Source organism: Puma concolor, chromosome D2 (genome assembly GCF_028749965.1).
Source record: "Puma concolor isolate L17-30 chromosome D2, mPumCon1.1.hap2, whole genome shotgun sequence".
Taxonomy (NCBI): Eukaryota; Metazoa; Chordata; class Mammalia; order Carnivora; family Felidae; genus Puma; species Puma concolor.
In genome coordinates this window covers 57,021,590-57,049,152 of record NC_141677.1, presented here as the reverse complement: position 1 = coordinate 57,049,152, position 27,563 = coordinate 57,021,590, and the positions used below count along the sequence as shown (strand labels likewise).

The following is a 27,563-nucleotide window of genomic DNA, read 5'->3' as shown; positions in this document are numbered from 1 at the left end:
AGGTCATGATCTCGCGGTCCGTGAGTTCGAGCCCCGCGTCAGGCTCTGGGCTGATGGCTCGGAGCCTGGAGCCTGTTTCTGATTCTGTGTCTCCCTCTCTCTCTGCCCCTCCCCCGTTCATGCTCTGTCTCTCTCTGTCCCAAAAATAAATAAACGTTGAAAAAAAAAAAAAAAGTCAGTTAAAATGAGATCAAATTTAAGTTAACAATTTAAAATAGATTGTTATATGTTGTTATATGTAAGTCTCATGGTAACCACAAAGCAAAAATTTGTAATACACAAAACAGAAAGTAATATAAACATATCACTAAAAGACATGAACCACAAGACAGCAAGAAAAGAAAAAAGGACGACAGGAACTACAAAAATAGTCAGAAAATGATTTTAAAAATGGCAGTAAGCACATACCTATTGGTAATTCTTTAAATGTAAATGGAACAAATCCTCCAATCAAAAGACAAAGGGTAGCTGAATGGATTAAAAAAACAAAACAAAAAGACCCATCTATACTCTGTGCACAAGAGACTCACTTGAGACACACACACACTGAAAATGAAGGGATAGAAAAAGATATTCTATACAAATGGAAACTGAAAGTAAGTAGAGTAGCTATACTTAAATCAGACAAAACGCAGACTGTGATAAGAGACAAAGGATGTTACAGAATGGTATAGGGTCAATCCAACAGAAAGATAAAACATTTGTAAATACTTACTCAACTTGGGAGCACCTAAATATATTCAGCCAATACTAACAGACCTAAAGAGAAGAATAAACAGCAATACAATAATAATAGGGGACTTTAATAACCCACCCACATCAATGGACAGATCATCCATAGAAAATCAATGAGGAAACATTAGACCAGATGGACTCAACAGGTATTTAGAGAACATGCCATCCAAAAATAACAAAATACGCCTTCTTTTAAGTGCACATAGATCCAAAATAGATCATGTGACCGATCATTTCCCAAGACAGACTACAAAACAATTCTTAATAAATTTAAGAGGACTGAAATCATATCATACATCTTTTCCAACCACATGGTAGGACACTAGAAATTACACAAAGAAAACTGGAAAATTCAAAAATTATGTGGAGATTAAACAATACTGAACAATGAATGGGTCAAAGAAATCAAAAGAGAAATAAAAAAAAAATACCTTGAAACAAAGAAAGTGAAAATGTAGAAACCAAAATTTATGGGATGAGGTAAAAGAAATTTAGATCTAAACGGGAAGTTCATAGCAACAAATGCCTACCTCAAGAAACAAGAAAAGTCTCAAATAAACAACCTACTGTACACTCAAGGAGCTAGATAAGAACACAGCCCAAAGTTAGTAGAAGGAAAGAACTGACAAAGAGTAGAGCAAAAAAATAAAGAAAATAAAGACTGTTTCAATGAAAAAAAAAAATCAATGAAACAAAGAGCTGGTTCTTTGAAAAAATAAACAAAATTGACAAACCTTTACTAGATTCACTGAGAAAAGAGGACTCAAATAAAATTAGAGATGAAAAACGTTGTAACTGATACCACAGAAATAAAAAGGATCATAAGAGACTACTATGAATAATTATACTCCAACAAATGGGGTGACCTACAAGAAATGGATACATTTCTATAAACATACAACCTACCAAAAGTGAATCATGAGGAAATAAAACTGAACAGACTGATTACTAATAAGGAGAATGAATCAGTAATCAATAACCTCCCAATGAACAAAGTCCAGGACCCATGGAGCTTCACTGGTAAATTGTAACATGCAAAAAAGAATGAACACGGAGGAGGGAACTCTTCCAAACTTATTTTAGGAGGCCAACATTACCCTAATAACCAAACCCAGACAAGGATACCACAAGAAAAGACTACAGGCCAATATCCCTGATGAACATAGATGCAAAAATCCTCAACAAAATATTAGCAAACTGAATTCAACAATACATTAAAAGAATCATACACCATGATCAAGTGGGACTTATTCCAGGTTTGCAAAGATGGCTCAATATCCACAAATCAATGTAACACACCACAGTAACAAATGAAGGATAAAAATCTTATCTCCACAGTTGCAGAGAAAGCATTTGACAAAATTCAACATCCATTTATGATAAAAACTCACAATCAAGTATAAAAGGAACATGCCTCACCATAATAAAAACCATACATGATGAGCCACCAACCAATTTCATATTCAATGGTGAAAAGCTGAAAGCTTTTCCTCTAACATCAGGAACAAGACAAGGATGCCCACCCACTCTTACCACTTTTATTCAACACAGTATTAGAAATCCTAGACAGAGCAATTAAGTAAGAAAAAAGAAAGGGCATCCAAATTGGAAAGGAAGAAATAAAACTGTCCCTATTTGCAGATGACATGATGTTATATATAGAAAACCCAGAAGATTCCGTCAAAACACTGTTAGAATAAATTCAGTAAGGTTTCAGAATACAAATACACAAAAATCTGTGGTATTTGTATACACTAATAATGATACACAAATAATGAATTACCAGAAAGAAATGAAGAAAACAATCTCATTTCCAACTGCACCAAAAAGAATAAATAACCTAGGAATAAACTTAATCGAGAAAATGAAATCTCTGTATATTGAAAAACATAATGAAAGAAACTGAAGAAGATATAAATAGATATTCCAAGCTCCTAGTTGGGAAAATTAGCATTGTTAAAATGTCCACACTACCCAAGTCAATATACAGATCCAATGCAATTCTTATCAAAATTCCAATGGCACTTTTCACAAAAACGGAACAATCCTAAAGTATGCATGGAACTATCAAAGATCCTGAATACCCAAAGCAATCCTGAGAAAGAACACAGCTGGAGACATCATGCTCCTTGATTTCAAACTATACTACAAAAAGTTTATTAGAGATTAAAACAGTATATTATATTTTCATAAAAACAGATCAGTGGAAAAGAATAGAGAGCCCAAAAATAAACCCATGTATATATGGTCAATTAAATTATGACAAAGGAGCCAAGAATATACAATAGGAAAAGGACAGTCTCTTCAATAAATAGCGTTAGAAAAACTGGACAACTGGGGCATCTGGGTGGCTCAGTGGGCTGAGCATCTTGACTCTTGATCTTGGCTCATGTCATGACCTTATGGTTTGTGAGATCGAGCCCCACGTTGGGCTCTGCGCTGACAGCACAGAGCCTGCTTGAGATTCTTTCTCTCCCTTGCTCTCTCTCTGCCCCTCCCCAGCTCAGGTGCTTTCTCTCACTTTCAAAATAAATAAACACGAAAAAAACAAAACTGGACAACCACATGCAAAAAATGAAACGACCACAATTCTACACCATACACAAAAATTAATTCAACACAGGGGCGCCCGGGTGGCTCAGGTCGTTAAGCATCCAACTTCAGCTCAAATCAAGATCTCACAGTTTGTGGGTTTGAGCCCCCATCAGGCTCTGTGCTGACAGCTTAGAGCCTGGAGCCTGCTTCGGATTCTATGTCTTCCTCTCCTCCCCCACTTGCACGCGCTCGCGCGTGCGCTCTCTCAAAAATAAACATCAAAAAAATTTTAATTAACTCAAAATAGATTAATGATTTAACATGTAAGGTCTGAAACCATAAAACTCCTAGAAAAAAACATAGGCAATAAGCTCCTTGACATCCATCTTGGCAATGATTTGTTTTGAATCTGACATCAAAAGCAAAAGCAACAAAAGCAAAAATAAACAAGATGGGACTACATCAAACTAAAAAGCCTCTGCACAACAAAGGAAACCATCAACAAAGTGAAAAGGCAACTTACTGAAAGGGAAAGAATATTTGCAAATGATGTATCTGAAAAGGAGCTAATATCCAAAATACATAAAGAGCTCCCCAGTCAAAAAGAAAAACCCCCCAAACAACCCAATTAAAAATTTTTCCAAAGGAAATATATAGATGGGTAACAGATACACGAAAAGACGTCCTACGTCATTAACTATCAGGGAAATGCAAATCAAAACTTCAAAGAGCTATCACCTTGCACCTGTTAGAATGGCAATTATCAAGATTAGAAACAGTTAAGTGTTGGCAAGGATGCGGAGAAAAGGGAACTCCTGCTGGTGGGAATGCTGGTGGGAATGTAAACTGGTGCAGCCACTATGGAAAACTGTGTTAAAAGAAAAACCTGCATTTGCATTTTATGAAAAATACAGATACAATTATCATTAGCTAAATGAGGCTTTCTCCCACCTTATGAGTAAGTAGCTATATATTCTTAGTGAGAAAAATCAGTTCTATATTTTTGCATGAGTTTGAGGAGCTACTGGCCATTCCTTACACATCCTTTGTCCTTGAAGATGAATAAACAGTCTTTATTCTCATGAACATTTTATAAGGCAAACATCTTTGAGGACATAATTTAGTTTAGTTCTCAAGCCCTATTATATACAATACTTCCTACCATCATGTCAACTGTTCTGTCACGGAATGTGTCGGTATTCAACAATGAAAAACACAATTTTTCTCAAAACATTATAATTAGAAGGCTCTCCAAGACTTTATTTATAGATAAGGAAACCAAGATGCAGAAAGATTAAGTATGTTTCCTCAAAACCACACAGCTATAGTCATACTTGTATCAGAACCTAGTGCTCTTGCCCCAGGGTTTTTCCCATTCCACACCACTGCCTAAATGGAACTATTTTTTACTAAGAAAAAGTATGTAGTTGTTCTGTTAGTTGGCAAAATGCAAACAAATGAGTATTTTTGCCACCCTATCCCATAGAATCTAACAATAAATGTGATAATGATGTGGAAATTGCCATTACCCAAATCATTACACAGAACTTGTAAATATATAAAAGTTTCAAATAGACCAAACACAATGCAATTAAGTTCCAGAGAGAAGAATCATTGTTTTTATTACAAAAATATTTAAAAGAAACTATAATTTTAAGATTATACCTAAAAAGCAAATTCTGTGAACCAGCTTCAACAGCTTTCTTTCAAGTGATCTATTATTTAGTAAGCAAAGATGAAGGTCTTTGCCTCTTAGTCAATTCTCACAACCCTCCTACATAGTATTTACTATTAATACTACTTCATATAACAATGAACTAAAATTAGTTCTCTCTACAACCCATAGCTGGCTAAGGGTGAAGAAAATTTGTATCCAGGTCAGCCTGACTCAAAGCCACATTTTGTTGTTATATGCAAGTGCTTTCCAGAATGGGCCTTAGAAATGGGATAAACAAGCAGAGAAAAGATAAGAAGAAGTAAACTTGTCAATGCAAAATACATTTAACAACCTCTTCCATCCCATTAAGATACAATCTTTAAAGGATTAGCTATACTTGGTTAATATTGGAAAAGCATGCAAATTCATGTCTAAAATTATTTTTGTACATGATGTACTTTCTCTACAAGTACAAATGTTCTTCATATTATTTGGTGTTTAAAAAAAAAAAAAAAGACTCAATGGTTAACTTCAAAAAAGGTTGCAACTGTAGACAAAAGCCAGAAGAGACAAAACTATTTGTATTATACGAAAATAAAATTGTTTAGGGTGCCTTGGTGGCTCAGTCGGTTAAGCATCCAACTCTTGATTTTGGCTCAGGTCATGATCTCGTGTTTGTCTATTTGGGATTCTCTCTCTCCCTCTCTCTCTTCCCTCCCCTGCTCACACACTCACTTTCTAATAAATAAACGTAAGAAAATAAATAAAACTGTTTTATGGGCTTCACGTAAATCATGATGCAAACAGAGCAAAAAATAGTCACTAAAAAGGAAAAAGACTTCATTGAATATATGTATATTTCATTACTGAACTCTGCAGTTAATGTCATTCTAACTATGACCACCATTGTTTCTACTTCTAAAGTCATTCTTACCTCCATGGGCTTCTGAAGATATGTTTCATCTGTAGACTAAAATACACATATCTCCCACTTTTTAAGAGTTTGCATTACACCACCTCACTTTTATGCAGATAGTGAAACCGTGGTCAGTCAGCATTTCGCCAGCGAGCTGTTACAGAGGCAATGTGTACCCTGAGCAGCTAGAATGGCACCAAGCTCCCTCCCCTACACTACACTCAGCATCAAGTCACCATAACTTTGAACTGTGAGCATCTGGGCTTAATCTCAATGTATTTTTTGCATCCATTAACAAGATGCATCCTAGGTTATCAGAAAAACCTAGGAGAGGTAATTTCTTGGGTCTGGGAGTGTGCAAAATTTTTTCTACATAAATAATTGATAATTGCTTCTTGCTCTACACCATTTTAGCTTACAGAAGGTTTCACAGGAATGCGCTACTTTCAGATAAGAAAGGGGAATCTGTATGTGTGTACATTTATTTTAAAATTCAGTTTACTTATTTTGATGCTTTTCTCCAAACATGTATCAAATTATTTTACCACATGAAAAAAAAAGAAATATAAAGAAAAGATGGAGCTATATAGAGTAGGGAAGAAAAATGCATGAAAACTATCATGAAAAAGCAAGGTACTCGTTCCTAAAAGAACATTCTCTGCAGAATCCTAGGTTGCATTAGTGGAACAAACATCTGAAGATCCTATATATTCTGCTGAGAACAAACATCCTTTAAGCATCAAGTTTGAAAGTTTTCATACTCCAGTCAAATATAACAGCAATAGTATCATTACTATTATTGCTTATACTTCTGTTCTTGAGTCACAAAAACCGAAGCTGGTAGGAACATGATTTAACAACAGATCCTTCCTTCCTGTTTCCTAATACAACCTTTATTCTGTACCTTTTTTATATATTCATATTCCTCAAACAGTTGACTTCATCTGGATTACTTGTTAAACAGTATCTGACAAAATCTGGATTGGCTGACTTAGGTACAATAATTATCAGAGGTATATTTATCTTAACATCTTTATACACTTTTAAGAGCAATTTTTTTAATGTTAATTTTGAGAAAGAATGTGAGCAGGGAACGGGTAGAGAGGGAGGGAGAGAAGGAATCCCAGGCAGGCTCCGCGCTCAAACCCACAAACTGTGAGATCCTGACCTGAGCCAAAATCAAGAGTTGGACACTTAACCGACTGAGCTACACAGGCGCCCCTAGAAACAATTTCTTAATATCTGAGAGGTAACACATAATCATTTACTAATCACTTAACAAGAACAAACATTCCACTTTTTCCAAAGTAAAGTTTAAATCCTTAGAAAAGGAAAAAAAAGGGTAAAAATGGTCTGGGTCATTAATATCTCTGGTCCTTTGTCATTGCTACAATGTCAGTTTATAACAGTACACTAGAAAAACTCTTCTCCATTAATTTACATTCTCTTGATTTTAAAAGTTCAAAATCTGTGGATAATTTAAACTTCTTGGTAGTTTAACAGTTTCTTTAATGTTTACTTATTTTTGAGAGAGATGGGGGGGGGGGGGCACAGAATCTGAAACTGGCTCTAGGCTCTGAGCTGTCAGCACAGAGCCCAACGCAGGGCTTGAACTCACAAATGGCAAGATTATGACCTAAGCCAAAGTCCGACATCTGAGCCACCCAGGTGCCCCAATAGTTTAACGGTCTTAACCAACACCAAGTCATTCAGGTTGGACTGCAAATGGTAGCCTACTGTTTTCCTAGAAAAATTAAGCCCAAGTTTTATAGCTCCTGATAACTCCTACCTATCTTCTCACCTAATGTGGAGAATTCTAGTTTCTCTCCTCTTTCACCCATTTATGAATGTATTCTTCTGTTTCACCAATAAAATGTACTAATCTTTGATATGGACATGTCATTTAAGATTAAACAGAAATTCTTTGCCTAAGGAGAAAGGAACCAAAAGGAATGTTATCTTTTAGATAAGATTATACACTGGTAGCCACAGCAATGAGTCTTGAAACTGTTTTCAGGAGATATATATATGTGGGTTTCTGACTCCGTATAGGTCTATTTATTTCAACATTCCAAAATCTATTTTAATAAATCCAATAGTTGTACAAGTCTTCCATGTACAAGTCTCACATGGAAAATAACTATCACTTTAATCATATGTGTTTGTCTTTTAAAAAGTCAATAAAGCACAATTTTTTTTTTTTCAACGTTTATTTATTTTTGGGACAGAGAGAGACAGAGCATGAACGGGGGAGGGGCAGAGAGAGAGGGAGACACAGAATCAGAAACAGGCTCCAGGCTCCGAGCCACCAGCCCGGAGCCCGACGCGGGGCTCGAACTCACGGACCGCGAGATCGTGACCTGGCTGAAGTCGGACGCTTAACCGACTGCGCCACCCAGGCGCCCCAAGCACAATTTTTTTTTAAATTCTTTTACATTTATTTTTGAGAGACACAGAGAGCACAAGTGCGGGAGGGGCAGAGAGAGAATGAGACACAGAATCCGCAGCAGGCACCAGGCTCTGAGCTGTCAGCACAGAGCCCGATGCGGGGTTTGAACCCACAAACCACGAGATCATGACCTGAGCCAAAGTCAGATGCCTAACTGACTGAGCCACCTAGGCGCCCCAATAGAGCACAATTCTAGTACCTCTTAAAAAACTGTTGGAAATTAACCCATATTATTACTTTTATCCTGATGTATTCTCTTTCCAGAACAGAAACCAATCTAGATAGAGTAGCTAACATAGTATCATAAAAATAGTACTGTCAAAGATAACTTATCAATAAGTAAATAATAAGTAAAATTTTAGTACTCTGGCCATTAAACAAAGGTGATGTATTAACTAAGTCATTTTTAAAAGACGTAGACTTTATTAAACACTCATAGAAAAATGACCAGCTTAGAAGTTTTTTTCAGTAACTAATCACAAAGATTTATGAACTTCTTATTCCCTATCCATAATTAAAATACCATCGTATTGTGATCAGGATAAGCTAATCAATGCTCATTTATACAAATTAAACTTTGTCCACTTACTAGCTGAATAAAAATTCACATTACCTAACACTTATGACAAGATTAGAATTTATACCATTAATCATGCAATAAAAAAAAGCCTCATTTCAACACAGGGACACAGTCACAAACATTCCCATTCCTCTCATTTTTTATTCTTAGTGAAGGCAAGGAATTTCCCATTTTATTTTGATGGGAATTTCTCCCAATTACCTTTGTCATAACATCTTCCTACATCTATTAATGAAGAATTCTATCTAAGATCAGTGATGTTTGAATTACCAAAACAGAGTGTTTTTAAAAAGATTTTAAGTAATCTCTACACTCAACGTGGGGCTCAAACGTACAATCCTGAGATCAAGAGTTTGCACATTCTTCCGACTGAGCCATACAGGCACCCCCTAAACAGTGTATTATTTTTAAAATTTGCCAAATCATTCCTTCTCCTTCTCAGTAGTTATACACAACTCAGCAACTTCCCTTTCTAGCACACATTTAAAAATATTTATTGCCAACTGCATCAAATCTAAATTACAGGAGGTTAAAACTGAGAAGGCATGTGACTAAAATCCAGGAATCCAGAATCCCAATCTGCTTTACCCTGTTTGCCCTTCCCACAACTCTTGAGGTTTCTAGGAAGGATATGTATAGAAGAAAAGGCCAGACACCTACACACTGTTACTGTAAGGCTTCTGTTACAAACTTCAAAGTGCCTTGAACAAGGCCAGTCCACATGGAAGCCTCATCAAACTGAAGGCCTAGAATCAGTATCACTTTTATTGTTGGGACTTTGCTGCCTTTCCTCTCCTCAGCCTATGCTCAAATCTCAGCCAATGGTGAAGAAAGGCCAAGTCTAGCAACATATGAAGAAAAACTAAGCCAGTGGAAACATTCAGCTGTAGAAACCTACTTAGCTCTGAAGATCACCGACAAAACTAAAAAAATCAAGAAGGAAAAGAAAAGCCAAACAGGAGGATAATGCTAAAGAGAAAGGGGAAAGGCATTCCAGGACAGAGAACTGGAAGAGTAATTATGTTACCATTTATGGTAAGACTGCAGGCAGAGAAACCATTAATTCTTTAATGTAATATAAATCAAATTAGCAATCAGTAGTTGTAAACAAAGAAAGAGGGGACAACTTGGTGGAACCAAATAGGAAAATCTAAAAGAAGGGCATATGCTTGAATGTTTAAGATTAAAGAGCACAGGGGGCACCTGGGTGGCTCAGTCAGTTGGGCGTCCGACTTCGGCTCAGGTCATGATCTCACGGTCCGTGGGTTCGAGCCCCGCGTCGGGCTCTGTGCTGACAGCTCAGAGCCTGCAGCCTGTTTCAGATTCTGTGTCTCCCTCTTTCTCTGACCCTCCCCTGTTCATGCTCTGTCTCAAAAATAAATAAATGTTTAAAAAAAAAAAAAGATTAAAGAGCACAGGCTTTTGAATTCCAATCCTGGGTCTACCACTCTTTAGCTAAGTGATCATGAATGAAACCTTAATCTTTCCAAATCTGTTTCTCCACCTGTAAAACAGATACTAACATCAAAGGGATCTTGTTTGGCACAGTAAAAGCTCAGTATCTGTTAGCTTTTAAAAAATATCAGGAGCGTCTGGGTGGTTCAATTAAGCATCCGACCTCGGCTCAGGTCATGATCTTGCAATCTTCACTCATGAGTTGGAGCCCTGCATCGGACTCTATGCTGACCGCTCAGAGCCTGGAGCCTGCCTCGGATTCTGTGTCTCCCTCGCTCTCTGCCACTTCCCTGCTTGCACACTGTCTCTCTCTTGCTCAAAAATAAACACTAAAAAAAATTTTAATTAATAAAAAACAGTAAAAGAACAAAAACTTGTCTCCACTACACTTAGATACCTTATTTCCTTAAATTTACATTGGGGATGGGAGGTGGGAAGAGGGAGACCATACTAAAAGGTTGCAAGATAATCCATTTGCAACCATGTTGATGGAACTGGAGGGTATTATGCTAAGTGAAATTAGTCAGAGAAAGACAAATATCATATGACTTCACTCATATAAGGACTTTAAGATACAAAGCAGATGAACATAAGGGAAAGGAAGCAAAAATACAAAAACAGGAGGGAGATAAGACATAAGAGACTCTTAAATATGGAGAACAAACAGAGGGTTGCTAAAAGGGTTGTGGGAGGGGGAGGGATGGGCTAAATGGGTAAGGGGCACTAAGGAATCTACTCCTGAAATCATTGCTGCACTATATGCTAATTTGGATGTAAATTTAAAAATAAATAAATTTTTAAAAAAGGGTGCAACAGAAGATTCAATAGTAAATATGATGCCTGGGATTTACTTCAAAATAATCCAGTGGGAATAAAACAATGGCCATTAAATGATGTAGCTGGGGTATTCACTGTCCTCTCTACTTTTGTATATGTTTGAAGTTTTCCAAAATGAAAGATTTTTTAAAAATTCTTTTCCCTGTAATTAATATAGCTGAACAAGAAAACAAGTTCTAGCATCCTTTCTACCTTTGACAAATCATGAATCTGTAAGATGAAAAGAAAAAGAGCAGGAGAACAGAAATACAGAGGTAAATACCTACAAATGACCTAGAATATATGCCTACATTGATTGTGAGGAAGGATTCAGGCAGGGGCCCACAAATACCCATACAACGGAAAGAACAGAAATGTTAAAAACAAGATCATCCAACATATCTTAGTTTAACAAACTCAACAATTCTCTCTTCTACATACATTGTACACTTGCTTTTGAAATTTGTATAAACCAATAATTATTTAAGTAGTCTCTACACCCAGTATGGGGCTCAAACTCACAACCCAGAGATCAAGACTCACATGTGCCTCTGACTGAGCCAGACAGGGGCCCCTAAACGAATACTTCTAAATATACTAGTGGAGCATGCTACTTATAAACTAGATGTGAATTCTGTTGTAAAATAAAATATATTTCATTATGGTACATTCACATTTTCACATGTAGGATTTTCTTTCACAAAGCAAGATACACCCTATAGATCCTTTTAAAATTAGTTTTTCTTCCCCTTTACATGATGAGTTTAGGGGAGGTAGAACATGCCTTTACTCTCTGGAAACCTCTAAAAAAGTCACTAAGAAAAACATACAAAATAGCCATTTATTGATGATGATGATAAAATGATTCAGATATGGGGTGTCTGGGTGGCTCAGTTGGTTAAGCCTCCAACTTCGGCTCAGGTCATGATCTCACAGTTCTTGAGATCCAGCCCCGCGCTGGGCTCTGTCCTGACAGCTCAGAGCCTGGAGCCTGTTTCAGATTCTGTATTTCCCTCTCTCTCTGCTCCTTCCCCACTCGTGCCCTGTCTCTGTCTCTCAAAAATAAATAAACGTTAAAAAAAAAAAAAAGATTCAGATTTTATGAAAAGCTAACAGAGATACCAAGTAACAGTCACAGACTATCTAGTATTACCAATGTGAATGAAAATGCTCATCACACAATAGTTTTCTAATAACAGTAGCTCTCATGAAGTAATATGGTATTCACATCCTATAACCCCAAAATAAGTCTTGATGTGTTACGGTATTTAACAGAGGCAGAAAACTACTATGTAACTTCCAACAGCAACTGAAGCAAGTTAAAGAAAAAGTTTGCTTCTGGAAAAGTTTAATTCTGTTTTATTTTTACCTGTTAAGTAAATATTTCAAAAATTGAAATATCATACAATTATTTCGGTGGGTAGGAGGAAGCATTTATGCTAAGGGAAATCCCCTGATTGCTTCAACAAGAGTTGTTACTCAATGTTTCCCAACTATTATTTTTTTTTAATTTATTTTGAGAGACAGCGCACGTGCACATGCAAAGGATCCCCTGGGTGGCTCAGTCTTTTTAGCGTCTGACTCTTGATTTTGGCTCAGGTCATGATCTCACTGTTTGTGGGATGGAGCCCCGTGTCTGGCTCTACACTGTCAGAGTGGAGCCTGCTTGGGATTCTCTTCTTTTTCTCTCTCTGCCCCTCCCTCCCTCCCTCCCTCCCTCCCTCCCTCCCTCTCTCTCTCTCCCTCAAATAAATAAATGAAGCTTTAAAAAAAATTTTTTTTTAATTTTCAGATACACATTACCCAAAACTGGATCATAAGAACTTCATTATCATAAGGGCACTCAATAAAAACTGGCTTTACACATAACTCCTAACTTTACACATAACTTTACACATAACCACATAACTTCCTTGGATTGCATAATAACATTCAGAAAACTGATTATGTGATAAATCCAAAGAATCCATATTTCTCTTTAACAAAAGATAAATAAGCATGTGGAACTAAAGGGAGAAAAAAAAAGACAAAAATTACAAGGTGTCAACCATACAGCCTTCCTAACATACCCCTCACAATCCATTAAGTAAACAATTCTCAGACTAATTCTGCCACCTACCTTCCAAGCTTCTCAATTTCACACCCCCCCCTTTTTTTTTAAGTTTATTTGAGAGACAGAGACGGGGGGGGGGGGGGGCGCACACACACAAGCAAGGAAGGGGCACAGAGAGAAAATTCCAAGCGGGCTCCATATTGTCAGTGCAGAGCCTGATGCGGGGCTCAAACTCACAAACCATGAGATTTCAACCTGGGACAAAATCAAGATTCAGACACTTACTGACTGAGCCACCCAGATGCCCCTCAATTTCATCTTTAAGACATCATTACACTTGACACTTTATGATACCATATCTAACCAACTCAAAAATCTGAGAAACTGACGCTAATCACAAAACTCATAAGTCTTTCAAAACATTTAGCACCAGAAAATAAAATCATGTAGTAACTTACAATAAATACAACCCATCGAATATGAGTTTCATAAAACGCAACCAACTAATGCAATCTAAAATTTCAAAAATCCTGCTACTGTATAGATTTCTCTCACTACTCAAACTTAGAAACAATGAATTCAGACAAAATATCTATACAGAGGTTTCCCTCTTTGTTATTTACTATCCAAAACTCAAGTACAGAACAGATTTGAATAATGTGGTTTGCCACATTATCTGAACTTGATATATGAACACTCACTATAGAAAAGCAGGAATTTGGGGGCACTTGGGCGGCTTAGTTAAGCATCCTATTCTTGATCTCAGCTCAGGTCTTGATCTCAGGGTTGTGAATTCAAGCCCCAGAAATTCCAGGCAAGAATTTTGAAGATTAGGATAACAAAGTATATTTGTGTTATGACACAAAATAACCAACAATTTTGGGGTGACTGGCTGGCTCAGTGGTAGAGCATGTGACTCTTGATATTGGGATCAGGAGTTCAAGCCCCTTGTTGAGTACAGAGATTACTTTTAAAAAGCCATGCACAATTTTAATAATTCATAGAAAAGAACGTTAAAGCAGCCTTCTGAGTAATTTTAGTTCTCTCCTTTCACTTTATTCCCTTTATAAGGTATACTGCAGTTTCCCTTCTGATCTGTAATTCTTTTTTAAGTTTTTTGTTTTTTAATTTTGAGTGAGAGAGAGAGGCAGAAAGAGAGAGAGGGAGGCAGGGAGCAGCAGAGAGAGAGAGAGAGAGAGAGAGAGAGAGAGAGAGAGAGAGAGAGAGAGAATCCCAAGCAGGCTCTGCACTGTCAGCACAGAGACTGATGTGAGCTTGGAACTGACAAACCAGGAGATCATGACCTGAGCTGAAACCAACAGTCAGATGCTTAACTGGCTGAGCCACCCAGGCGCCCCTGATCAGTAATTATTCTTAAATTGAGAATTTGAGAAAAAATATTTGCAAATCATACACCAATGTGGATCTAGCATCCAGAATATACTCTTATATATCAACAATAAAAAAAAAAAACTCAATTAAAAAAAATTTTTTTTTTTTCAACGTTTATTTATTTTTGGGACAGAGAGAGACAGAGCATGAACGGGGGAGGGGCAGAGAGAGAGGGAGACACAGAATCGGAAACAGGCTCCAGGCTCTGAGCCATCAGCCCAGAGCCCGACGCGGGGCTCGAACTCACGGACCGCGAGATCGTGACCTGGCTGAAGTCGGACGCTTAACCGACTGCGCCACCCAGGCGCCCCGTAAAAAAAAAACTCAATTTTAAAATGAGCTAGGGATCTAAAAACACATTTCTCCAAAGAAAATATACAAATGGCCAACAAGCATCTGAAGAAATGCTCCGGGTGCCTCGAGGTGGCTCTGTTGGTTAAGAGTCCCACTCTTGGTTTCAGCCCAGGTCAATGATCTCATGGTTCATGAGTTCAGGCCCAGCATCAGGCTCCATTGTGACAATGCAAAGCCTGCTTGGGATTCTCATTCATATTCTCTCTCTCTCTCTCTGCACCCCACCCCCCACTCACGCGGTCACTCTCTAAGCTTTAAAAAAAAAAATGCTCAATATCACCGATCACTAGGGAAATGCCAACAAAAACCATGACATACCACTTCAGACCTACCCACTACAAGAACTATAATCAAAAAGACAGACAATAACAAGTGTTGGCAAGGAGGTGAAGAAACGAATCCTCCTATGTTGCTGGTGGGAATGCAAAATACTGCAGCTAATTTGGAAAACAGTTTGACAGTTCCTCAAAAAGTTAAAAGTTTTCACATGACCCAAGAAAAGTGAAAACAAATGTTCATAGCAACATAATTCATAATAGGCAAAATGGGCAAACAACTCAAATGCCCATCAACTGACAAACGATAAACACAGTATGTCCACACAATGCAATATTATTTAGCCATAAAAAAGAAAAGTGAGGGTGGCTCAGTCAGTTGAGCATCTGACCTCGGCTCAGGTCATGATCTCATAGTTCACGAGTTTGAGCCCCACATCGGGCTCTGTGCTGACTGCTCAGAGCCTGGAGCCTGCTTCAGATTCTGTCTCTCCCTCTCTCTCTGCCTCTGCCCTGCTCATGCTCATGCTCTGTCTCAAATATAAATAAACATTAAAAACAATTAAATAAGTGCTGATACAAGCTACAACATGAATGAATCTTGAAAACATGCTAAGAAGCCAGACGCAAAAGGCTATGTATTATATGATTACATTTATATTTAATGTCCAGAATCGGCAAATCCACAGAAACAGATAGACTGGGGGATGCCAATGGCTGAGGCACAGGACAAATGGAAAATGACTGCTAATGGGTATGGATGTTCTTTTTCGGGTATTGAAGTGTTCTGGAATTAGTGATGTTTGCACAATGTAGTGAATAAACTAAATTCATTGAACTGTATACTTTAAAAGAATGAATTTTATGGTACATAAATTATATGTCAATTGAAAACAAAATTCAGGGTATGAGCCACTGTACTTGGGATACTTCCTGCAGACAAGAGACAATCAATAAAATGAGCTAATAATTCACTCTGGAATAATCCCAAAAGCAATGTGCAACTGTAAGGAATAGTAAAAAGATTTTTTAAATATTCACAAAGAGTAAAAGATAATTTGGAGGTTAGTGATGGTAAATTTTTAACTTGAAACTACAAAAACAACAGCTTTGTTTATTCACATCTATCCAATGTCCAGATTCCATATAGCATATGGGTAGACATAAAAGAATTAAGAATCAACAGAAGGGCACAGTGGCTCGGTTGGTTGAGTGTCCGACTTCGGTTGGGGTCATGATCTCACAGATCCTGAGTTTGAGCCCCGCGTCGGCTCTGTGCTGACAGCTCAGAGCCTGCCTCGGATTCTGTGTCTCCCTCTCTCTGCCCCTCCCCCGCTCATGCTCTGTCTCTGTCTCTCTCTCTGAGATAAAAAAAAAACAACATTAAAAATTAAAAAAAAAAAAAGAGAGAGAAGTTCTGAGGCATATCAAAACAAATCAAACCCCTTTGCTGAGCTTCACAGCCAGTTTGCAAACCAGGAAAGAAAATCAATCTTGTTATTTCACGTACACCTTTATTTGCCACAAAAAAACACTTTTCAACTGTTTCCAAATACCAAATGCACCCTCTAAGGATGAAAATTTGTCAATAGTAAGGATATTCAAAGCATACACACACCACTGGTTTTAGGCAATTCCAAAAATAGGTTTTGTGTGATGAAATAAAGTATAGCCTCCAAATGAGTTTATGCAGAAGACACTGTTTTGGATAACAATATCATCCCTGTTAAGGTGATTTAAAAAACAATATAGTTGTTTTATAGTCATTGGTGAGTTCCACAATGGAATCCTCAAATAAAGGAAACATTCCTCCTCTGAGCTAAGGACAGAAATGTATTATAAACCCCAAGGTGCCTAACAAAGAGACCCCACTTTAACCTGCAGTAGAAAACCTTACACCCTACCTTTGCAAAACTATCACCTATACATCCGCTACATGAATCACAGACTGTAGTTTAAATAGACTTAAACAGTTTAAATTCATTCTCATCCTTTGCCATTTTTACTTGTTTCTCATGAAAGAAATGCCCGTCACATCAAAATGAAGCAAAAATTTGCCACCTTCTTCATAAAGCCTTCCTATATCATCTCAAGAGATTTCTTTCACTTCTAAACACTCATAGAACTTTCTTGCGCAACAATATGGTATATTTTGCCTTGTACTATTATTGAATACACCAGATCTTCTCTATGTACTAAAAGCTCCTGAAGGTCAGGGTAGCTTACCCAATACTTTTGTCTACCCAGTGTCAGGTACAAATTTAAATCAAGTAAGTACTCACCTAACTGCCTTTCATTCCTAAAAACAGCATTAATACAAGCAGCTACAGAATTAGGTGGGTGCTTGAAAGTGGCAAGTCCCCACACATGACGAATGCTTAATTCTCTGAAAGAAATTAGAAGTCATCCAGTGTAGCCCCATAAGGCTAAAAAATGTTTTTTAAATGCCATTATTCAGACACTTCCTAGAACTAACTGCTCCAGCTACAAGCACATTTGAGGGAATCAGAACAATTTGAAATGACTGTGTAAGTTAAAAAAATTTACTATGCTATCCTTTTTCAGCCAAGCCAGAGCTAACCTGAAATCAACAAAACTTTCCCTACACTGGGAAGAGCTTTTTGAGAATACAGCAAGGATGAGGAGCAGCCAAGCAATAGTTTACAACACACCAAGCAGCAGAGAGAACCTCAATCTTCCTGGAATATGGACTACCAAAGTCCCAGAGGACATCTCAATAATCACCTGGTTACCAAATACCCATTTTGATCATAATCACTGTCTGAAACTGCTACTAATTCCAATACAAGTGAAACCTAATAATAGAAACAAAACACCTCCACAATCCCAATGCATCCCACCAAACAGCCCCCCAAAATAGAAGAATTTGATTTTGGAAATAAATGAGAATTCATTTTTAACCCAAAGACTGCTACCAATTAAATAACATTTAGAAACCAAATGACCCTAAAGCACTAAGACAATCAGTCAACAGAATCACATAGAAGGTTAACTGTTCAGAACCAATCTCATTAAAATAAACGAGTAAACGAGGAATTATTACATTTGCTAGTGACAAAGTAGTTGCCTTTTGCACTAAGAATCACTGCTGGCCTTTTTAAGTATAGAAAGTTAACACTACAATTGATTTATTTAGAACGCTTCTCTTAAAGAAATTACATATAATAAAAAAGAAAATATGAATCCCAATTAATTGATTTTAGCTGGGAGACTATCAACTGTGTATTACTGCTCTGCACTCTGGACTTTAAATACCTCCTGAACTTTAATCCAAGTGGAAATTTGGATTTAAAACTATGCTTTAAGAAACAGGATGACCAGATTAAAATCCTCCTTCAAAAAATGAATCAAAATTTGATATTCAATTCAGATATTTACCAGACTTTATTAGTCATTGAAGGAAAAAAAAAAAAAAAGATGCTGTCAAGCAGCAGTAAGTAACCACAAACACTAGCAAGGACGGATAAAAAGGGAGCCTGAGGCAGAAGGCAAGGATTCAAAGCAAACAGAATTAGAATAAGATAAACAACTCATTAAAACCATCTTAACTAACAGTAACTTTTAAAACAGTAATCTTTTAAAACCTAAAAAGCCCCACTGAAAAAAAAATCATGAAAAAAGTGAAACAAAAACATGAAAAAGTCTTCAAAATGATTTCAGTATATTCACAATTCTGAAAATTCATTAATTTCACGCTTCTCAAAAGCCACATGCCTTTCATATGATGGTTACAACTAATAAGTAATTCATAAAGTGCTTAATCTGACGTAAAATTTTAGCAAACGTATGACAGGTCTGAAAAAACACAAGCAGAGACAAAATAGAATAAATGATAAATGACAACCAAAAGGCTTTCTAGAGGGCAGAGGTAGGCTTGGATTGGTAGAAAGAAAATTTTAAAATATATCCACAAGTCAAATTACACCAAAAAATTGACTCATGCCTTTATTACTTACACAGGCACGTTTTAAGATGTACTTTTAACCTGTGGACAACCAAAGTGGTATCAGATACCTTAAAGCATTACCTATGTTAATTTTGATGTTACAGTCTAAATCCTTAACAAAATTCACATGTATCTTTATAATGAAACACTGCAGAGATGGAAGGGCTTACATTCCCTAGGTAAAGGTTACCTTACGTTTCACTTAAAGTTTCAGTTTTGCTTTTTAATCTATTACAGAAAACATCTCTTATGGGACACTGTAAAGGACATACCCTCCTGTCAAGCCAGAAAGCTCAAACACAAAGACACTGAGCTAACCAAGTGCTGTAATTCTTCCAAACTGAGCCTCTCCACACCCCCTCTACCCTTCCCCCCAACAGATATGTCTATTAAATCAGTGTCTGTTCTCCCCCTCGCACAACAAAGAGAACTTCTCACCGCATGAAATTGCCGCTGAATGGACACCAGAAAGCAGGATTTGCATAATTCCTTCCAACGAAACCCTGTCGGGAAGGAGGGGATGAGGGGCCCGAGCGAACGGACAAAATCTCCTAGATTCTGCTGTGGAAGACCTGGTTCCCAAGAATATTCCCCACGGGGGGAGAGGGGGAGGAAGGGGCTGGAATTCTGCGCCTCCCCGAGAACTGGGCCTGGGGGACGGAAAAGCACGAGAGAGCATTTCCCCACACAGCAGCAGCACAGAAGCAAAGATGGGGAAATAACAATGCTGGAGGACAGGAGAGTCAGACACAAGGATGGACTGGGGCTAGGGGGCGGCGGGCGGAGCGGAGACACCACACGGGCCACTTACTTTTTGGAGGGGGGTTAAATATATGAGTTAAGCCCTTATGGTCCCGCCGGCCGCCGCACAGAGGGAAACGGGACCTTGGGAGAGAAAAACAGACAAAACACACAGTGTGAGAGGCGCAGCTCGGCCGCCCGGCCCCTCCCGGGGCGACCCCGTCCACACTCCCTCCTGCCCGTGGGGGAAAAAGCCACCCGAGGCCCGGGAGGCAGGGGGAGGGGGGGGTGCGGCGAGGCTCTCGGCGAGGCGGCGGCTCCGGTAAATCCCCTAAGGGGACAAGAGCGACCCCCGCTCCAGCTTCCCGGTCGGACCCGGTCCCACCCCCTTCCTCCCCGCCGCGCACACACCGAACACAAATACACACACACCGACCCGAACGTCGAGGATTAACTCCCCGGCCGCCGCCGCCACCGCCGCCCGCAGAGGAAGTGCAGCCGCTGCCCCCCGCGGCCATGACACCCTACTTGGCTCGGTCAGGCGGACCCGGGGCCTGTGACAGCTCCGGCTCCCTCCGCCCCCATCTCCACCTCACGCCTCGCACACGCCCGAGCGCCGGGCGCCCGCCCGCCCGCCGCCGCGCGTGCACGCGGGCAGTGGGGCGCGCGCCGCCGTGCGTGGGGGAGGGGAAGCGCAGGAGCGGTAAGGCGCCGGCCAGAGCGGAGAAGGGGGCTGAGCCAGGGCCCAGCACGCCCCCGCCCCCCCCCCCCCCCGCGCGCCCGGCTCCGCAGGACCGGAGGCGGCGCCCCCAGTCAAGCGGCAGCACCGCGGGGCGAGTCTCCACAATAAGCCGTCGGCGGCGCCGGGCCGCCGGGCGGGGAAAAGGGGAGGCGGGGGAGGGAGGGGGCACGCGCTCCCGCCCGAGTGCCCGCCCCGGGGAAGGCGCGCGGAGGGGAGGGGCTGGCGCGCGCGCTCAGACCCGAGCGGGGGAGAGCCCGCCCGGAGGTCGCGCGCGCCCGCACTCCGGGGGGTGGGGGAGGGGGACGCCCGAGCCAAAGAGGGCGGGCGGGCCGGAGCAGCAATTCCCTCTGTCCCGGCTCCCTCCCTTGTCCGGGGCAGTCGGTGGCGTGGCGGCCCGAGGGCCGGAGGCGGCAGGGGGAGGGTCTCACCTACACAGTGAATGAGCTTGTGGCGCCACGAGTCCAGTTCTTGCCGAAAGCCGCGTCTCTCAACGGAGCATTGCTGCCGCCTACACACCCTCGCCATCTTCTGCCGCCCGCCCGGCCCTGCCTCCGCCGCGGCCCCGCGCACGCCCAGCCGCGTCGCCCGGGGCCGCGCACGCACCCGCGGCCTGGGCGTCGCGCCTCCCGCCGGGGGCGGCGCGGGGGCAGGGCCGGCCTCACCTCGCCGTGGCCCCGGCGTCTTCCCGGGGGCGGACTGGCAGTGCGTCGGCCCAGCAATTGGCACGGCGCGGGCGCTCGACTACGGTCCTTGCGTTCCTTGGCCGCAGCCGCCGCCTGCTCTGGCGGGCCAGGAATGCCCCTTCCGGGAGCAGGAGCTCGCGCGCCCCCCCCCCCCCCACCGCGACCCTGCACCGCCTCCGCACTGTACTCCAAGGCCACGGCTGCCCTTTCCTCTCCCTTCCCTGGACTTTGTGTTTCTTAAACTAGCCCCAGTTATCATTTCTAACCTGCCTATCGCCCGACACCAACTGTTGCGAGTTCCGTGGTAACTGCTTCTCTAAACTTCTCGGCCGAAACTGCTCCTCTCGGGAGCCTGTTTAAAGAAGCCGAGTTAAGAGTAAATGCCCGGATGCCCGTGGAATCACATAGCCCCAAAGTTGTAAAACGTGAGAAGGGTGTAGTTTATTAAGTCTTTGGAAGTCTTGGGCAACGTTCGTAAACACAGTAAAAATGGAAACCAGGCGTTTTAAATTAAACGAAAAACGAGGAGGTTTCTACTAGCAAGGCTGATTGACCATGGGCGAAATTCTCAAAGCGGCAATATTCGGAACCCCTCGTGTGTGGAGAGAAGTTAAAGAAAATCGTACTAAAGTGAAAATAGTATTTCAAAATAAGGCTAAATTAACAATACTTAAAGCAGAGTGTTGGAAAATAGCATAATTCCATATTTCAAGAAAGGCTCGAGAAATATTTTCAGTGACCAAAGAGATTTTCAGGTGAAAACCTGGGATAATTAAGTCCCAGGACTTAGGACGCTACCTGTTCCGTTTAAACAATTCTGATCGTAATTACTTGGCTGTTATTGGGGAAAGAAAGAGAAAAGAGAAAATGGAACGAAAGGAGAAAGCGGGGGCTGACTAGAAAAGCAAAATTTTTAAATGGAAAATAGATCCCTCTTTACCAATAAGCCCAATACCCTAGGATTCTGGCCTCCTCCTCACCTTTGGGTTTAAGCTTAAAGATGGTGCATTCCTGCTTTTAGATATTTAAATTTAAACATGAAGACTTAATTTTAATTACTGTAGTAGGTAAAACAAAGTCATTAAATACTTCCAAGAATCCCATTGGTGTATTGATTTGTGTCTTTTCAAAGCAGTGGTCCTGGTTCCTTGAACCAGGCACTTGTGGAATGTCGTGTCTATCCATAAACAGATGGGCTGGGGGCGCCTTGGTGGCTCAGTCGGTTAAGTAACCGACTTCAGCTCAGGTCATGATCTCACAGTCTGTAAGTTCAAACCCAGCGTCGGGCTCTGCGCTGACAGCTTGGCGCCTGGAGCCTGCTTCGGATTCTGTGTCTCCCTCTCTCTCTCCTGCTCATGCTCTCTCTGTCTCAAAAATAAATAAAAACATTTTAAAAAATTAAAAAAAAAGAAGAGGTGGACTGATTGGGACTCTTGGGCAGAACTGGTTTGAGATGTATGAGTAGAATGGCATCACTGCTTCCCAAATCTAACACCAATGATTATTCCACAATTTTCAAAAGTCCACGTTATTTCATTGGCTAAAGAGTGCTGTCAAATGAGCAAACTATTAAGTCAGGAAATATTGAATTTCTGTGTACACAAAACTATCCTGAGTGGTGAGGGGAAAGGACAAATATGAGATCAAAGATTGCTGAGGACAGGCACCCTGCACATGTGATGGATGGCAGGACATCTTTTATCTTCAATCTGAATCTTCTTTTCCTCACCGCTAGGTGGTAGGTTTGCGTCTTGCAGCTTTTCACCAAGTTTCTATGGTTTTGGGAGGAAGCATGCTTCATAAAGTTTCAAATAAATGAACAACAACACGTAATTCTAAAATGAGTTAGTGAATATATTTTCCAGTTACCCATATAATCTGTTTAAAATGATTGAGCCAAGGGTAATACTTCCTCAACATAATCTCTTAAGGGGTCTCAGACATGCAGATTAAGAGGATCCTAGAGACTTCAGAGATCAACTCTAATTTGAGGTATGGAATTACAAGCCCAGACAAATAAAGTGACTTGACCAAGGTTGCATAGCTGCTGGGTAGAAGGTGGACAAGAAAAGCCAGAAGCCGGGGGGAGGGGGGGGGCAGGAAGCCAGATTTCCCAATTCTTAATTCAATTCTATTTCTACTACTCCACTTTGAATTGCAATTGTTGCTTCACTTATTTAAGTTGGGAACCAACATATAGTTGACCTCTCACAAAGGCCTATTTGGAAAAAAGGATGAGGGGGCAATAATAATAACTATCATTTATTGAGTAACTATGTTTAACATTGCAACTTTATTTCATTCCATATGAATAACAATACCATGAAGTAGATATTATTTTTACCTACTTTTCACATTTTCCAGATTATAGATTCAAGACTCAGAGGGGTTAACTGCCTTTGTCCAAGATCACAACGTTACCAAATGGCAGAACCAGAATTCTAACTAAGATCTCTCTGCCTCCCAAACCCTCTCATTTCCCTGCAAGTAGAAGCAGGACTCCGCATGCAGCAGATTCATTTAATTCCATGTGAGAGGTGATGTTCCGCTGCATAGTTGAGCAGTTTGACAAAAATCTGAGCTCCTGTCATGTGTCAGGCAGTGTCCTAGACACTTAGGACACAAATGTATCTAACACATAATTTCTGACCTCTAACTCTTCTGGCTACCCTGGAATAGAATCTCAGCTGCAAGCTTTTTCCCATTCGGGGGAGGATCGAGCAATACAACACATTGGTTTAGAGAGTAGAATCTGAAGATACAGAGAGACTGATTAGAATCTTCATTCCATCCCTTAGAACCTGTGTGGCCTTGACAACTTTTCTGGTCATCAGTTTCCTCATGTGACAGAGGATAATAGTCTACAAGATGGAGATTGCGTGAAGATGAAATGAAACGATCATGTGCCATGGCTGACACGTTGTTAGCATAAATGAGTATCAACTCTCATGATTAGGCTCCCATCTGTTTGTCCGGTCTACAGGATGACAGGAAACCAAGATGCTTGTTACAATATAAGAGCATGAAGGAGTAACAGCAATGACGTTGGCCTCTGAAAACAACATTCCCTGAGGCATATCCTCATTCCCAGAGTGAGTTTTGGCAAGGAGCACAGAGAATGACTATCAGAGAGTAGGGGGTAGCCTCTGTGAACCATAGGACTCATTGGTCAGAATTATATCAAGCTTGTGTCTGATTGGTTGTAGGTGGCTTTTAATAGGGAAGTGATGTCAGAGAAATGAGAGGATAAAATGGATTGGAGCCTTTTAAAGAAAGATGTCTCCTGGGGTGCCTGGGTGGCACAGTCAGTTAAGCATCTGACTCTTGATTGCAGCTCGGGTCATGATCTCATGGATTGTGAGTTCAAGCCCCACGTCGGGCTCTGATGCTGTGAAAGTCTGGTTGGGATTCTCTCTCACTCTCTCTCTGCCCCTCCTCCACTTATGCTCTCTCTCTTTCTTTCTCTCTCAAAAAGTAAGCTAAAACTTGGGGCGCCTGGGTGGCTCAGTCGGTTGGACGTCTGACTTCGGCTCAGGTCATGATCTCGCGGTCCGTGAGTTCGAGCCCCGCGTCGGGCTCTGTGCTGACAGCTCGGAGCCTGGAGCCTGTTTCGGATTCTGTGTCTCCCTCTCTCTGTCTGACCCTCCCCCGTTCATGCTCTGTCTCTCTCTGTCTCAAAAATAAATAAACGTTAAAAAAAAAAAATTAAAAAAAAAAGTAAGCTGAAACAAAAGAACCATAGCTTCTAATGAATTCCAATAAGTAACACTTTTGAAAGCACTCTTAATGGATGAGGTCTTTTATTCCTCACAACAACCCAATCAAGTATCCCCATTTTACAACAGAGCACAGAGAAGTTAAGTGATTTGCCCATGGTCACATAGGTTATAGTAGATTTGGATCCGAACCCAGGCAATCTGACTGCAGAGCTAGATGCTTAATCTTCACATTATTCTGCCTCCTGTACTATAGAGGATATGGGACCTAGTGTGAGGGACAAGGCCTGGTGGACAGAAGGGAAGCTCTGATCTTTGGTGGAACTACTCAGGGAGTGGCTCTTCTTGCTTAGTACAGATTTTTAAAGTTCCTTCCTTTTCAGTCTGCCTGTGTGCCCAGAAAGCTTTTTGACTTTATGTTATATGTTTGTCTGTGACATTTTTTTCCTTATAAAGTTGTATTGAGATATGTTTCACATACTGTCAAATTTACCCACCAGTGGTTTTCAGTATATTTACAGAGTTGTGCAACCATCACCACAATCACTACAGTAACATTTTCATCAGCGCCAAAGAAACTCCGTATGAGTTAGCAGTTACTCCCCATTCCCTGCTCTCCTCAACCCCTGGCAACAACTAGTCTACTTTTTGTGTCTGTGAATTTTCTTCTTCTGGACATTTCAGGTCAATGGAATTGTACAGTTAGTGGTCTTTTGTGACTGGTTGCTTTCACCGAGCACGATGTTTTTCAAAGTTCATCCACGTTGTAGCATGTGTCAATACTTCCTTTTTATTGCCAATTAATATTTCATCATATGGATGTACATTTTGTTTATCCATTCCAGTTGATGGATATTTTATTGCTTTCACTTTTTGACTATTATATGTAAAGCTGCTATGAATATTTGTGTACAAGTTTTTGTGTGAACATATGTTTTCACTTTTATTTTAAATATGAATACTCGGGGCGCCTGGGTGGCTCAGTCGGTTAAGCGGCCGACTTCGGCTCAGGTCATGATCTCAGGGTCGGTGAGTTCGAGCCCCGCGTCGGGCTCTGTGCTGACAACTCAGAGCCTGGAGCCTGCTTCAGATTCTGTGTCTCCACTCTGTGTCTCTCTCTGACCCTCCCCCGTTCATGCTGTCTCTCCCTGTCCCAAAAATTAAATATGAATACTCATTTGTATCATATCTGTTTTGAAATAGTTTCAAATTATAGAAAAGTTGCTAGAACTCCTATATTCCCTTCTCACAGATTCCCCAATTGTTAATATCTTACCACATTTGCTTCTGCTTTCTATGTATCTATATACGGTATATGGTTTTGTCGTTGTTGTTGAGTCTTTTTATGAACAATCTGATAGAAAACTACAAACTTGATTCCTTATTACCCCTAAATATCCAGTGTGTATGTCCACAGAACAAAAGACCCATCCACGTCAGGAAATCAACATTGATACAATACAGAACCCATGACATTTTCACTCTCTGTAACAAAAATGTCTTTTTTCCTTTTTCTAGTCCAGAATCCTGTCCAAGAAGTTACAATGAATTTAATTGCATGTATTTTCTTTTTTAAATTTTCTTTTTTAATTTTTTAAATTTACATCCAAATTAGTTAGCATATAGTGCAACAATGATTTCAGGAGTAGACTCCATAGTGCCCCTTACCCATTTAGCCCATCCCCCCTCCCACAACCCCTCCAGTAACCTTCTGTTTGTTCTCCATATTTATGAGTCTCTTCTGTTTTGTCCCCCTCCCTGTTTTTATATTATTTTGGTTTCCCTTCCCTTATGTTCATCTGTTTTGTCTCTTAAAGTCCTCATATGAGTGAAGTCATGTGATTTTTGTCTTTCTCTGACTAACTAATTTCACTTAGCATAATACCCTCCAGTTCCATCCACGTAGCTACAAATGGCAAGATTTCATTCTTTTTGATTGCCGAGTAATACTCCATTGTATATATATAACACTTCTTCTTTATCCATTCATCGTCAATGGACATTTGGGCTCTTTCCATACTTTGGCTGTTGTTAATAGTGCTGCTATAAACATGGGGGTGCATGTGTCCCTTCGAAACAGCACACCTGTATCCCTTGGATAAATGCCTAGGAGTGCAATTGCTGGGTCGTAGGGTAATTCTACTTTTAGTTTTTTGAGGAACCTCCATACTGTTTTCCAGAGTGGCTGCACCAGCTTGCATTCTCACAACTGCATGTATTTTCAGTGTCTTTGATTCCCGTACAGTTCCTCAGTCTTTCCTTGTTTGTTTGTTTGTTTGTTTGTTTTTATGACCTTGACAGTCCTAAAAAGGACAGGTCTTTCATTCTGTAGGATGATCATGAACTGGGTCTATGCAGTGTTCCTCATGACTAGACTCAAGTCAGACATACATTTGGACAAGAAAAAGCACAGAAATGAGGCTGGGTTCTCTATGCATCTCATCAAGGGCTGATGATGTCAACTCTTCACACCAATGTGATGAGAATTTTGCTCATC

The 27,563-nt window shown here is 40.4% G+C and overlaps 1 protein-coding gene and 1 long non-coding RNA gene across 6 annotated transcripts in view; both read right to left on the bottom strand.

Moving 5' to 3' along the window:
* Nucleotides 1-21,278, bottom strand: part of LCOR (ligand dependent nuclear receptor corepressor) — a 134,347-nt gene extending 113,069 nt beyond the window's left edge. Inside the window, exons 1-2 of one of the 5 annotated variants that reach the window (XM_086680521.1) lie at nucleotides 21,100-21,213; nucleotides 19,996-20,069 (exon numbers count right to left, since the gene is read on the bottom strand). Coding sequence is in view for 3 of the 5 variants with exons in the window: in XM_086680519.1 (XP_086536645.1) it covers nucleotides 19,996-20,069; nucleotides 20,358-20,443 (160 nt within the window). In the remaining 2 variants the exon portion in view is untranslated. Of the gene's footprint in view, nucleotides 1-19,995; nucleotides 20,070-20,357; nucleotides 20,697-21,095 lie in introns of those variants that run through there. The other 4 variants (XM_086680522.1, XM_086680519.1, XM_086680524.1 and 1 more) reach the window with 4 other exon arrangements.
* A 1,102-nt stretch (nucleotides 21,279-22,380) lies between these two features.
* LOC147576097 (uncharacterized) overlaps nucleotides 22,381-27,563 on the bottom strand; it is a 91,562-nt gene continuing 86,379 nt past the window's right edge. Inside the window, exon 3 of the long non-coding RNA XR_015241761.1 lies at nucleotides 22,381-22,714. This is a non-coding gene — a long non-coding RNA (uncharacterized LOC147576097). The remainder of the gene's footprint in view (nucleotides 22,715-27,563) is intronic.